This window comes from Mustelus asterias, chromosome 14 (assembly GCF_964213995.1).
Source record: "Mustelus asterias chromosome 14, sMusAst1.hap1.1, whole genome shotgun sequence".
In the NCBI taxonomy this organism is placed as follows: domain Eukaryota; kingdom Metazoa; phylum Chordata; class Chondrichthyes; order Carcharhiniformes; family Triakidae; genus Mustelus; species Mustelus asterias.
This window is the reverse complement of record NC_135814.1, coordinates 44,919,006-44,932,904: the sequence shown is the minus strand read 5'-3', so window position 1 is coordinate 44,932,904 and position 13,899 is coordinate 44,919,006. Positions and strand designations below refer to the sequence as shown.

The window sequence follows — 13,899 nt, the reverse complement described above, 5'->3', positions numbered from 1 at the left end:
AAAAGTATTTTGTCTGGAAGAGCCAGTATTTTGGCAGCCACAGTGGATATGGGATACAACTTGTCAAATTTGAGAAATTTTACACAATGGGCATACTGAAAAGAGCATATTCATTGAATGTTTAGTTGAGAGATAATATGCACTCCCCAAAAACTGAAGAAAGATCACCAGCATGAAACAGCTGGAGAGAAAAGGAAATCTCCAGAATTAAATACGTAGATACAAGTCATCAACTATCAAATTGTTCTACAAAGAAATACACATAACAAGAAATGATTAGAGAAGAGATATTTTGCAGTATCCTGTGCTTTGCACAGAACATAAAAGCTCTTGATTAATTCTGTTTTGACACTGATTGTACAGAGGGAAGGGAATCTATTAATTGCATGCAGGTAATGGAAACTGAAAATTCATTTGTGCCTCTATAAATAGACACAACTGAAACAACGAGCTGTTGGGTTCATAGAATCATACAGTGCAGAAGGTGCAAACTTGTAATGTATAACTCATGCTTAAAGATTGGTTCTGGTCTTATCCTTCAACTGGCCTTCTAGAATATAAGTAAAAACTGTCCATTTTAAAATCCCATCATGGCCTTTGCACCTCTGCAGCCTCACCCAACTGTGCCCTCTCCTGTATTCTTAAATCCTCCAACTTTGACCATCTCTGCATTTCACCATTGGTGAAAAAGAGAACACCTTGGTTCCCATTTCCAAAATTTCTTTCCTTCTGTTTTTATATTTAATAGCATTTATAAAATTCATCTTTTTGATCTAGTAACTATCTCCAACAGCTGTTATCCTTTCTTCACCCTGTAAAGCAACTTTAAGTATTTTTAGACATTAAAAAGGTAATTGCAAGTTGTAGCATTTATTTCTTAGCAATAACTGCCATTGAAGTAGCCATTACCTGAACTTCATTCTCCATTTTCTTTGGAGTTTCTGTTGTTGCATACGAGTCACCCAGGCCATTTGATCTACCCTCATACAACTTCTTTGTTCCTGATGAAGGTGTCGATAAAGCGTTATGTGCTTCAACAGACAATCTTGTGGGTATTCTTGAGGGTTTGGGCTCCATCCCCACAGGGCACTGCATTAAAAAGAATTAGATAAGTTATTTGCACAACTGTTAATCGCTCACTAATTACCATGGTTGGTTAAAGGTAGATAAAGCAAATAATGTGTAAATTGTCCCCAGGTGTGACATGACAAAATTCCTTTCCAGCAGGATATTGACGATCAATAGACCAGTACAGGTCACTAATTAACACAAGAAAAAAAAGCTTCACAAAATAGATTTCTTGACTCTGGTTAAAACACTTGCAAGGAGGCATTTTTTTGGCATTAATGACACTTAAACCCATGGAAAAAATATTCCTCAGTTAGATCGGAGCAACAAAAAATAGAACAGGACAAAGAAGTAAACTTGAGACTGGTGATATCAGCAGCAGACATAGTCATTGTGTGAAATCATGTAGCAGTATTAAATCAATGAACAATTAGAACGGAATAGTTTATCTACCAAAGCAAATTCAAAAATAGGAAAACCAAACAGTGTAGCATTCAAATAACTTATGGTGAAAAAGCTACATGCAAGTGTGTTCGTTTCCATCTGTGGACAGCCATTGAGCTGGTATCATGTACAACAATAGACTTCAGTGGCTTAAATAAAAGCTTAGTCCTCAAGATGAATTTTATGCACTTGTCTCAATGCATTTCTCTACAAATAATTTACACTGAGAAATTAAGAAATACACTATTTCAGCAATTGCTGAAAAGGAAGTTACGCAGTTAAAATAATGTCACCCTATATCCTTCTAAAAAAACAAAAATCAGCAACCGATGAACAGATAGCTCTGGTTGCAAGCATGCCAGGCCCTTCATTGCAAACCTTAAAAGAAATCTACGCAAAAGCACACAATTTCACATTTGAAGCTCAAATAGTATCTTTGGTTAAGTTTATAAAGCAAGATCAAATCTTAAGACAATTCACCCAATGTGGCAATCAAAATATAGACTTCTGCCTCCAAATCCAGTCATAAGCAAACTAGCTACAAACTGACTACACCACTGGCTTTAACTAAGATTTTGTCTTAATGTCACCTCCCTATTCTGCCTTGAAATTCTGGGCATTCTGTCTATCCTACTCTTAAATAATCTGAATTTACTTAATCAGCATTCTGGCTGTCACTCTAGATCCAAGCCATTACTTCAAGCAGGTGAAGAGAAGCCAGAGGTAGTAACCACCACCTAGAAGAGTGAGAGGGGAGCAGCGGGGCCATTCACAGCGAGAGGCCAGTGCCACCAATGTATTCATGAAGCTGCTACACAAGGATACCAGGCAGAGATATCCTAAGAAAAAGGAGAGAGTTGCGTGCACTTGTAAGTCCTAGGCCCATGTAGCAGAATCTGATCTTCAGTCATCTTGGACCTCCTTGTGACTGGGCCAAGGTCCTGCTCCGTCAAGCCCATGTAGTAGCTGGTGGGTATCAGCCACCCCATGTTAAAAGAACTCGTGCACAGGTATCTTCCACCCCTTAAAATTAAGCTTGGGACCTGGAACGTTAACACTTATGGACAATCCCAACAGCAACAGACCAAACGGCGTACTACTATCATTGCCCGGAAGCTCAGGTGTTTTAACACGGACATTGCTACCCACCTGGTCGCACTTAGGGCAGCAAAGGTCAGCTCAAGGAACAGAGTGGCAGTTGGACCTTTTTCAGGAAAGATAAACCAGACGATGATCGCCTTCATTTTGCCATTAAAAATAAACTAGTTGGCCATCTCAGACTTCCCTTATGGGATAAACAAATGCCTCAAAACCCTTCAGCTCACCCGAGTACATAACCAGTGTGTTACAGTCCTCAGTTTGTACACCTCAACACCAGAAGCTACAGACGAGTCCAAAGAGGGATTATACTTCAACCTTGAACAATCCTTAGACAGGGTCTCAACAGGTGACTTTGATGCCAGAGTTGGAAAGGACAGAGACCCCTGGGGAGATGTAATTGGCAGAGAGTAGGTAGGGAAATCCAACACCAATGATACCCTGATCAAATGCCTAGAACACAGCCTTGTCATAACCAACATCTTGTTCCATCAGAGTGAGAAGTACTCAGGGCAACACCCCCTCTCCAAACACCAGCACCTGCTTGACCATGTTAACATCCGAGCAAGAGACCACAAAGATGTGCATATTACCTGTACCATGACAGGAGTGGATGATTGCTGGACGACCATCTCATCTACATCAACTGTAGCCCCAAAGCAGCAATTGCAACAGAAATAATGCCACAGGAATATCACAGACATTCAAGACCCTGATCAGTCAGCATCTCACTGCCAACCTGATGACTCCCGGTGACCAAGACAAAGAGTGTCCACTTATTCCATCCCTCAACTCTACATGGAGAAACTGGATAAACCTTAGCTATTTTAACTTCTGTCTCAAATTACTTTGCCTCCAAGTTTACTAGTCTCATGTACTCCCCTCACCTCCCTTGCTACATAAACTGCCCAACCCATATTCATAGCCACCACCCTTGATCTTGTACCTCATGTAGCTTGAATACTCCTATCAGACAAGATTATCTGTGATCACCACTCACTTCCTTCTGCATGAACCCCATGGGGGGGGGCTCTTTAACGGGACATGGAATTTCCCCCTTACTGCCCAAACATTTCCCTCTCAAGTCTAAGGGATGTAGATTTGAACACGTGACATACAGCAATTTAGCCATTCATTGCCAGATCTGGCTTGATCACAAGCGCAGCCCTCTACCAAAAGTACCAACTGCTTGAATACAATTCTGGAAACCAAAGATAGTCCCAACTTCTTTCCCCACATTTGAATCTCCTCCAATGGCTTTTCTTCCCACCCCTTCACAGCATTGCCTTAAGGTATCTTCTTGTTGTCCCGCTCCCCACCAACTTCTTACTTGCATACTGCCAGTCAGCAGCATCATTGAAAGATATGATATTGGGTGCCATATGTATACTGATGACATGCAGCCGCACCTCACCTTAGCCTGCCTTGGTTTGGGTAGACAGCTCAGTCCTGGATAACCCACAATTTCATACAATTAAAACAGAGAAAGTGAAATCCTTTGTTTTTGGGCACAGCCACAAACTATTATTCCCTCATTAGGTTCTGATGAAAGCTAACTGAAGTGAAATGTTAACTCTATTTTTCTCTCCACAGATGCTGGCAGGCCTGTTAGCCATGTGTAGCATCTTCTGTTTTTTTATTTCAGACTGAACCAGGCTATTTGCAATCCTCAGTGCCTTATTTAACAGTGAGCTGAACTTCTGAGTCAATATCCACCACCCCCCACAATCACAAAAAAAAGCCTCCTTCCACCTCCAACATCATCCAAGAGTCTATTTCAACCCACCTGCTATTGAAACCTTTATCTGTGCTTTTGTTCTTTCCAGACTCAATTATCCCTGTGTTCTTCTGGAAAGCCTATCTTATGAGCTAGTGCTTAAAGAAAATTCTGCTCTCCATATCTTAAGTGGCACCACATCCTAATCATTCTTCAACCCTGTGCTCCCAGTCCACCAATCAGGAGAATTTAAAATTTTCCCCCTTGTACTTCAAATCCTTCAAAACTCTGGAATGACCTCCCACAAACCTCTGCCTCTCCACCTCACTCTTTCAGCCCCTCTTAAGATCTACTTCTAACCACCAATTTCTCTATTTTGGGTCTGATTACACTCCTATACAGAACTTTCCGATATTAAATGTGATCAATAAATGAAAGTGTTTATTGGATATTGCTATACGGTGATTCAGATTCATAGTTGAAGGGTACGTGCAAGTGAGACTTGTATTTACATTCCCCAATGCAAATGCGTACCAATGAGCTTCATTACAAATGAAAGTACAAGTATTGGTTTTAAAATCTAATAAATCATTTTTGTTGGAACTAGATGCATATGGAATAGGGGATTGTTAACTCTATACAAATTGCTAAAGGGCAGATTGTATAAAAGTTCCCATATCATGGGGACAATGTCTCTTCATGAGATGTGCTATGAAACCACAGTGAAAAATTAATCTATCAGTATACCACTGAACAGATGGACAAATTAGATTACTCATCAGGTCACTTTTCAATATTCAGTAAACAAATAAATTTATAATATGTAGTTGATTACCACATCCTCAGGATGTCTCAAAAATGCTTCAAGTTTGTGAACTCTCTCCGAGTGGTTGCAGTTGGGCAAACATAGGCAGGTCAACTATTCTTTGGTCTAACTTATATATTGGTTAGAAAAATAGAAGTGTTGTCCACAAGCAGAGTGGGGCAGGGGGAAAAAAAGACAAGCATTAGCAGCAGGAAGCAAGCTGCTTGCCTAAATTTTCCTCTCTATGATGGATGTTTAATCTAAAGATGATAACTGAAATTTAACTCAGCATAAAATGTGAAGGGAAGTGATGAAAGGCCCAGGGAAGTGTACAAAAACAACTTGCTTCAATTGAGAAGTTCAAATAGCCAGCTTCCTGTTTGCAAATCGGACGATGCCAAGATTACTCATTTTTCTTTCTTGTCTGTTCCTCTCAATTCCTGTGTAGTTCCAAGAACTTGTCTATCTCATCTTCCACAGCTCCCTCAGGTAAAATAAAATTCTCAACATTTGTCATAACCACTTATTCAGAAACTGTGCCCTTAATTCTAGATTCTTCTTCTCCCCATCACCACCACACATGCAAGGGGAAACTTCCTCTCAGCATCAAGCCTGTTCAGTATCTTATATATGTTTCTAAAAGATGACATCTCATTCTTCTAAAGTCCAATGAGTACAACCGCCAAGCCCATCATCGCAGGAACCAACCTAACAAACCTTCTGTGAACTGCTTCCAAGGCAAGTATATACTTCCTTATTCAAGGAGATCAAAATTGTACAGTATTCCAGATGTGTCTCACCAATGCCCTGTATAGTTCCAGCAAGACTTCCTTACTTTTATACCCGTACCTCTTGCAATAAAGGCCAACATTCCTTTTGCCTTCTAAGTTACTTGCTGTACCTGCACACCAATTGTGTGTTTTATGTACAAGGACCCCCAAGATACAGCTGTGCCACAACATTCTGTAGTCTTTCCAATTTAATATTTTGCTATTCCAAATCAAAAAGTAGATTACCTCAGATTTTCCACTATATGCCATCTGCCAAATTTTTCCCACTCACTTGACCTGGCGACATCCTTCTGCAGACTCAATGTTCTCAACTGACCTGCCCCACCAGTCTGTTTTGTAGCCAAATTTGCTGATGGCACAGTCTGTTTTTTCATCCAAGTCATTAATATGGATTATAAATAGTTACAGTCCCAGTAATATTCCCTGTGGCATTCCCATAGTTACAGTTTGTCATCCTGAGAATGATCCATTTATCCCAAACCTGTTTTCTGTCAGTTAGCCAATGCTCTATCCATGTTAATACATCACCATGAGCTCTTAAACTTGTGCACTAACCTTTTATATGCATCGTATTAAATGTCTTTTGAAATCCAAATATATAATATCTACTGGTTCCCCTTTATTCACTCATGTATCACATCCACCAAAGATGCTAACAAATTTGTCAAACAGAATCCTAGTGCCGAAAGAGGCCATTTGGCCCATCGAGTCTGCACCAACCACAACCCCATCCAGGCCCATCCCCATAACCCCATGCATTTACCCTAGCTAGACCCCCTGACACTCAAGGTCAATTTAGCATGGCCAATCAACCTAACTCGCACATCTTTGGAAAGTGGGAGGAAATCCAAGCAGACATGGGGCAAACATGCAAACGCCACACAAATAGTGACCCGAGGCTGGAATTGAACCCCGGTCCATAGTGCTATGAGGCAGCAGTGCTAACCACTGTGCTACCACGATTCATCAGCCTGACTATTAAGATTTTCTAAATGTCCTATTTCCTTATTGCAGCATTTTCTCTCCAATTTCACATGATAGGCCATCAGGCCTACAGTTTCCTGCTTCCCTCCCTTCTGGAAAAGGGGTTTTCCAATCCTTTCCAGCATCTAAGAATTTTGCAAGATTACAACCAATGCTTCCACTACCTCTCCAGTCATTTATTTTAAGACTGTGGGATGCAAGCCATCAGGGCCAGGCAATTTGTCAACCTTTAGTCGCATTAGTTGCCTAGCGCTTCATTCTCTAGTGATAATGTGTTCCTCTTTATTGACTCAGTTTTCTATTATTGGAACGCTTTTAGTGCCTTCTGCCATGAAGATGCACAAAATATTTGTTCAAAGTCTGTTATTTGTTTTCATAATTAATTCCCTAGTCTTATCCTGTAAGAGACCAACATTTACTTTAATCATTCTCTTCCTCGTTAATATTCTTGTAGAAACCCTTGTTGCCTGTTTTGTTTTTTTGCTGGTTTACTCTCTTTCCTTCCTTATTTTGTTAGTTATCCTTTGATTTCTAAATTTTCCAGTTTACCATTCATTTGTGAATTTTGTTTCAATTTGCTACCATCCTTAACTTCCTTAGTTAACTGCAAATGGCTCATCTTTCTGGTAGAACCTTTTTCAATAGAAAGGATCTTTGCTGAAAATTGTGAAGTAGCTCCTTAAATGGCTACTACTTGGAGCTTACCATCTTGCTTTTTAATCTATTTTCCATGTTCACTTTAGCCAACTGCCTTCATAAATTTAAATAAAGGCAATTACAAAGGTAAGACATTGAGCATGGGGGGGATATAGTGCATGTCCAGCATCACTTACAGGGGAGATGCACTATAGCTGCAGAAGGTGCAGGCAATCATGCTGCTTCTGATCTGGAAAACACTGATGAATGGCACTATATGGGAGAGTGCAGGATCCAATGTTTTCAGACACTGCACTGAAAACTTTGACAGAGGTGATGGAAATAGAAGAAAAATATTCTGGTTTCATCTGGGGCTAGGAGGCACTATGCACACAGTCAAAAGGCAGTTGAAGCAGACAGTAAATGCCAGGATTCAAGAGTAGCAGTAGCACTTTAAAGCACAAATCTGTTATCTTTTCAAAGGCAGCATTTGTTCTCAAACTCCTGCTACTCCACCAGTGCCTTTGCTGTTACCTGCCCCAGCCCATCCAGACTGCTGCCATCCATGCAGAAATGGTTTCACTCACAGCTTCTAGGCCCAGGGCTGCTCTGATAGGTCATCCCTGAAGGCCATCTGCAGTCTTCTGAAAGTCTTCCACTAGCCACTGGGGTAGCACTGTGCAAATGCATATGGTTTTGGTCTCCTAATTGAAACACGAGAGCTTCTGAGAGAGCTTGACAGGATAGATATTGAGTGTATGACTTCCCCTCATGGGGGAATCTAGGGGCAGAATTTCAAAGTAAGGCATCTCCCATTTAAAATGGAGATGGGAAGGAATTTCATCTCTTTAAGGTCACTACCTGAAGAGTAGTGGTGGTGAGATCATTCAATATATTCATGCCCCAGTTAGACAGATTGTTAAATTATGAGGGAGTCAAAGGTTTTAGCGACAAACAGGAAAATGGAGTTAAGGCTACAATCGGATCAGCCACGATCTTATTGAAGGGTGAAGCAGGCTTGAGGGGCTAAATAACCTACTGCTGCCCTTGTGTTGTGGAAGACATGCATCAAGGGAATGTACAAAGGTGAGTTGCAATATGGCATAAATTTATAAGTGCGTCTTGAAATGGCTTTTATTTTTGCACCGTGGCCATGCAGACAGAGTGTTGGTCTGTGGCAGAGAAAAAATGTGAGGCCATTTGTAAATGGGGAATTGGTGTAGCTGGGGATGGACTCTGGGACCTCCATGGGTGGTTTGCCAGAAAGGGACTGTCCAGCTTATCTGATTTCCCCCCCCCTTCTTACTCCTATGCCAAAGCTGCTAAGCATGTAGCTGATGTCAGGCACTGCTCCCTCATAATTGCAAACTACCACAAACTGGGCGTCCACACTGCAGAGCCCTTCTAAAGTGGTCCAGCCACTGAAGTATTGCTCTAGCACACAATAGCTTGCTCAGTTACTTTGTATGTACGATGTACAAGTACATGGGTTGTATACTGAAGTTATCTGCCATGTTGGGTGAAATTAGCTCTCGCCATCTAGTAACCACCCTCTGGTTCACCATGATGCTTCAAATGCAACAGTAGAACACAACACAATAGAATGAAGATAGCCAGGGTACTGAGCAGTGACCTGCATAAGTGGAATGAAGAAGGAGTGTAATTCTTTTTGTTTCTGGTGTAAGGAAGAGATGACATGTGGCATCCGGGAAGCAATGCTGGTGCAGTCAATGTCATCCTGCACCAAGTGTTTGTTCCCCTCTCTCTCTCTCTCTCGAGAATGAAATATAGTTATTCAACAAAGAGAGCAACAGTGACCTCCCTCAAACAGCAGACTACAAAAGTGTTGCCAATATCTCCAGGCCTAACCTAGAAGGAGCCAACACAAAGGTTCATTGCCACAGTCATTGTCCTGCTCTGAGGTTACAGTTGACACCACAGCAAGGTGGCAGATTCCAGTGAAGTCATCCTTATTGAAGTTCAGGCATCTTGTACATTGTTCTTCATCAAGGTTTTGGATGGAGAATTGATCCTTGAGGACTTTGGGCAGATATGGCCTCCTGATGAGGTGCCCCCCCACCCCTTCCTCTTTCAGCATCTTGTCTGCATGGTCATGCTATATTTCAAGGGCAGTGCATATTTAATGCATTTATGTCTGAGCAACTTGCTCGTGTGTAAGCCTTGAATTCAGCAATAACACATCACTCCGTGTAGACTTCACTTTAAACCACTAGAGAAAGTAAATACTTACAATTTGAAGCAATGTTGCAAATAGTTGATGGTCCCTGTAAGTAACACTAGTCAATGGGAGCATGGGGGTGAGACTCTTGCTGTCAGATAACCCACATTCAGCCGTGCTAGGTTTAGATAGTATTAGATGAGACAATGATCTCCAAAAAGGCACCACTGATGTCAAATTAGTATTGCACACTATGATCTGCCTACTTTGCATACTTGCAGCAAAAACCTTACACAACAAAACCACCACCACCACTATGGCATCCTGCACAATTCACTTCAACCGTGCACATATGCCTCAGACATTTTGGAGCTTTAACACCAATAGCATTCAGCCCCCTCCCCCACCCCTCAGACGTCAAGTTTCTCAGACTTTTTCCACTAATAATCAGCATTTTAAACTGAAATAGCCCAAACAAAAACATAAGCACCAGATTGTGCCTTAATTGTCCTTATTTGTCAATGTTACCATGAATTAACAAGTTTCTCTCAGATCAGTAAAATCAATCATTAAGTGTCAGATTTGTTCCAAATTCAAAAAAAAAATCATACTTCGGCTGTGACGTATTGCACTATTACGAAACTACTAATGGTAGTTAAGATTAGATCAAAATGTTTATATGTATTTGTACATCGTTGAAACTTACGAGTGCAAGTAGTTCCGCAGGTATAATATCAAATAAGAGCTCTTCACGTTTTCATTGTATAAATCACAAGCCTGTTTTAGTATAATTCATAGAACAACATCCCAGCAGTTATTGCTCTGCTACTTCCTACCCTGCTGTAGGCCCAAACCCAACATTGCATCTCTCTCTCTGTCTGTCTGGGATCCGACAACGCCAAAGGTGCTTTAAAAAAACTTTTAAAATGTTCAAACACTTCTGAAAGGAAACACAAGCCACTGAGCAGACACTTACACCACCGGAACGCGCACGGACGGACGTTTAAAGAGAACACGATTCTTTCACCTTTTTTTTCAACACTAACTGAACATAGCAGCGACCACTTGTAATGGCGTCTTTATGTGGGCGGGCGGCTGGTCAGTGCAACAGGAAGCAGATCACGCGTCAGTTCCGGCAGCGGCCATTCTGAGGTCACGGGAGGTGGGGCGGCCTGGAGAGGCGGGGTCATTGCTCTCAGGGCGGACCGGGCATCTGAGATGTTTCTGTCTCCATCCTGGATGCCCTGAGCAAACACTGGTTTGTGTTATTCACACTCTCGGGTCGCAGCATAGAAGTTGGTAAATTCATATTTTCACAATTCAATATTTAAAGCCGTGATTTTTGAACTCCTGGTCAGTCTCCCCCACACACCGAGGTCATCCAAAACCCTTCGGCCCTGAGGAAAGGTCACCCAGACTTGAAACATTGGCTCTATTCTCTCTGTAAGAAGTCTAACAACACCAGGTTAAAGTCCAACAGGTTCATTTGGTAGCAAAAGCCACCAGCTTTTGGAACAGGCTGTTCCTTTGTCAGGCCCACCCAGCTGACGAAGGAACAGCCTGTTCTGAAAGCTAGTGGCTTTTGCTACCAAATAAACCTGTTGGACTTTAACCTGGTGTTGTTAGACTTCTTACTGTGTTTACCCCAGTCCAACGCCGGCATCTCCACATCTATTCTCTCTCCACAGATGCTGTCAGGACTGCTGAGTTTCTCCAGCATTGGTCGTTTTTGTTTCAGATTCCAGCATCCGCGGTATTTTGCCTTTATCATTCCAAAACTCTGCTGTCCCTGTCTTAATTTGCACAAAATCCTGTTATTTTATCCCCTCTGTGCTCACTGACGTACATTGGATCCCAGCCCTCACCTTTTTGAATTCCCTCCATATATCCTTCTTCCTCTCTGTCTCTAATCTCCTACAACCCTCCAAGGTATCTGTGCTCCTATAATTCTGGTCTCTTGCTCCTCATTATACTTGCTCCACCATTGGTCAGGGTGACTAGTATAAAGGGTTAACAGATGGAATATGCTAATATATGATAAGTCTGCAGGTGTAACAGGTGATCAAGAAGGCAAATGGGAGGTTGGCCTATATCGCAAGGGGGATAGAATATAAAAGCAGAGATGTCTTGCTGCATCTGTAAGAAGTTTAACAACACCAGGTTAAAGTCCAACAGGTTTATTTGGTAGCAAAAGCCACACAAGCTTTCGGAGCTCTTAGCCCCTTCTTCAGGTGAGTGGGAATTCTGTTCACAAACAGAGCTTATAAAGACACAGACTCAATTTACATGAATAACGTTATTCATGTAAATTGAGTGTGTGTCTTTATAAGCTCTGTTTGTGAACAGAATTCCCACTCACCTGAAGAAGGGGCTAAGAGCTCCGAAAGCTTGTGTGGCTTTTGCTACCAAATAAACCTGTTGGACTTTAACCTGGTGTTGTTAAACTTCTTACTGTGTTTACCCCAGTCCAACGCCGGCATCTCCACATCATTGCTGCATCTGTACAGGGCATTGGTGAGGTCGCAGCTGGAATACTGTGTGCAGTATTGGTCCTCTTATTTGTGGAAGGATATATTGGCCTTGGAGGGAGTGCAGAGAAGGTTCACCAGGTTGATACCAGAGATGAGGGGTGTTGATTATGAGGAGAGACTGAGCAGATTGGGTTTGTACTCGTTGGAATTTAGCAGGCTGAGGGGGGATCTTATAGAGACCTATAAGATAATGAAGGGGCTGGATAGGGTAGAGGTGGAGAGATTCTTTCCACTTAGAAAGGAAACTAGAACTAGAGGGCACAGCCTCAAAATAAAGGGGGGTCAGTTTAGGACAGAGTTGAGGAGGAACTTCTTCTCTCAGAGGGTGGTGAATCTCTGGAATTCTCTGCCCACTGAAGTGGTGGAGGCTACCTCGTTGAATATGTTTAAATCATGGATAGATGGATTCCTGATTGGTAAGGGAATTAGGGGCTATAGGGATCAGGCAGGTAAGTGGAACTGATCCACTTCAGATCAGCCATGATCTTATTGAATGGCGGGGCAGGCTCGAGGGGCTAGATGGCCTACTCCTGCTCCTATTTCTTATGTTCTTATATGATGTAAATTATGATGTACGACTGACATCAGTCAGTCATTAGATTTTCTCAATAGAGGTTGGAATCATGCCTCGGAAGAATATGGTTACTCCAACCTGCTGAGATGTAGGACTAATAAACAAGTGTTAAGCAGGACACAGACTATGGCTGAAGTCTTTTTTAGACCCCTTCACGGCATTGCATATATTCTTCAATTCCAGATTACATCCTCCACACCCCAATGCTCCATGAGCTGCTTCATACGACACACCATACATTGCTCCCACCATACAAGTGCACAGGTACCTATTCCAAACTCTGCTCTCCCCACATACTCATTCGCCCCTCTCCACAAACCCCCCAAAACACACAACAGGCCCTCTAACTAAATCCTTTATTGGGGCTGCTGCTGGACTATCCACCTGAGACTCAGGTCTCCCTGATCCCCACCTGAGATTCAGGCCGCTTGACACCCAGACTGAGAGTCAGGCCTGCCTGATTCCCTCCCGAGATTCGGTTGCTTGATATCTTGCCCGAGAGTCAAGTCTCCCTGACTGCCCCCAGCCACCCCTGCCGCTCCTGGGTGGTGGCCAAGTGGGCTGATGCCATAGCAGCACACTGCATGTGCAAGCACCAACGATACCAAGGCAGTGATGAAGAGACTCCAAAATAGTCTTGTCGTTACTGTCAATGAAATATGGGATAAATGGAATTCCGTAAGAAATAGTACATAATTCAGGATAATTAGCTAAATTACAGCATAATCCACGATACAGAACAGTTGGTATCCCTGCTATTGGTGGCCACACCTTTAGTTGTTTTAACCCAAGTTCTGGAATTACCTTCTCTAACCTCTCTGCCTCCCTACCTCGCTTTCTTCCTTTAAGCCACTCCTTAAAACCTCTTTGTTATCTCATCTAATACCTTATGTGGCTGGGTGTCACACTTTGTTGTGTAACGCTCTTGTGAAGTGCCTTTGGACATTTTATCATGTTAACAGTGCCATATAAATAAATATAAGTCACCGTTGATGATTTCCCATTGCAGACCTCTCTCAATTGGAAACTCAGCATGAGGACAATATGGATTGTGCTGTAGTGCCTTTCTTGG

The 13,899-nt window shown here is 42.2% G+C and overlaps 1 protein-coding gene across 16 annotated transcripts in view; it reads right to left on the bottom strand.

Moving 5' to 3' along the window:
- The window catches only part of marchf7 (membrane-associated ring finger (C3HC4) 7), a 51,413-nt gene extending 40,561 nt beyond the window's left edge, over nucleotides 1-10,852 (bottom strand). For 11 of the 16 annotated variants that reach the window (XR_013499527.1, XR_013499525.1, XR_013499529.1 and 8 more), the window contains exons 1-2: nucleotides 10,750-10,852; nucleotides 910-1,089 (exon numbers count right to left, since the gene is read on the bottom strand). Coding sequence is in view for 9 of the 16 variants with exons in the window: in XM_078228309.1 (XP_078084435.1) it covers nucleotides 910-1,077 (168 nt within the window). In the remaining 7 variants the exon portion in view is untranslated. Of the gene's footprint in view, nucleotides 1-909; nucleotides 1,090-10,698 lie in introns of all 16 variants that reach the window. The other 5 variants (XR_013499528.1, XR_013499526.1, XM_078228308.1 and 2 more) reach the window with 3 other exon arrangements.
- Nucleotides 10,853-13,899: the final 3,047 nt, after the last annotated feature.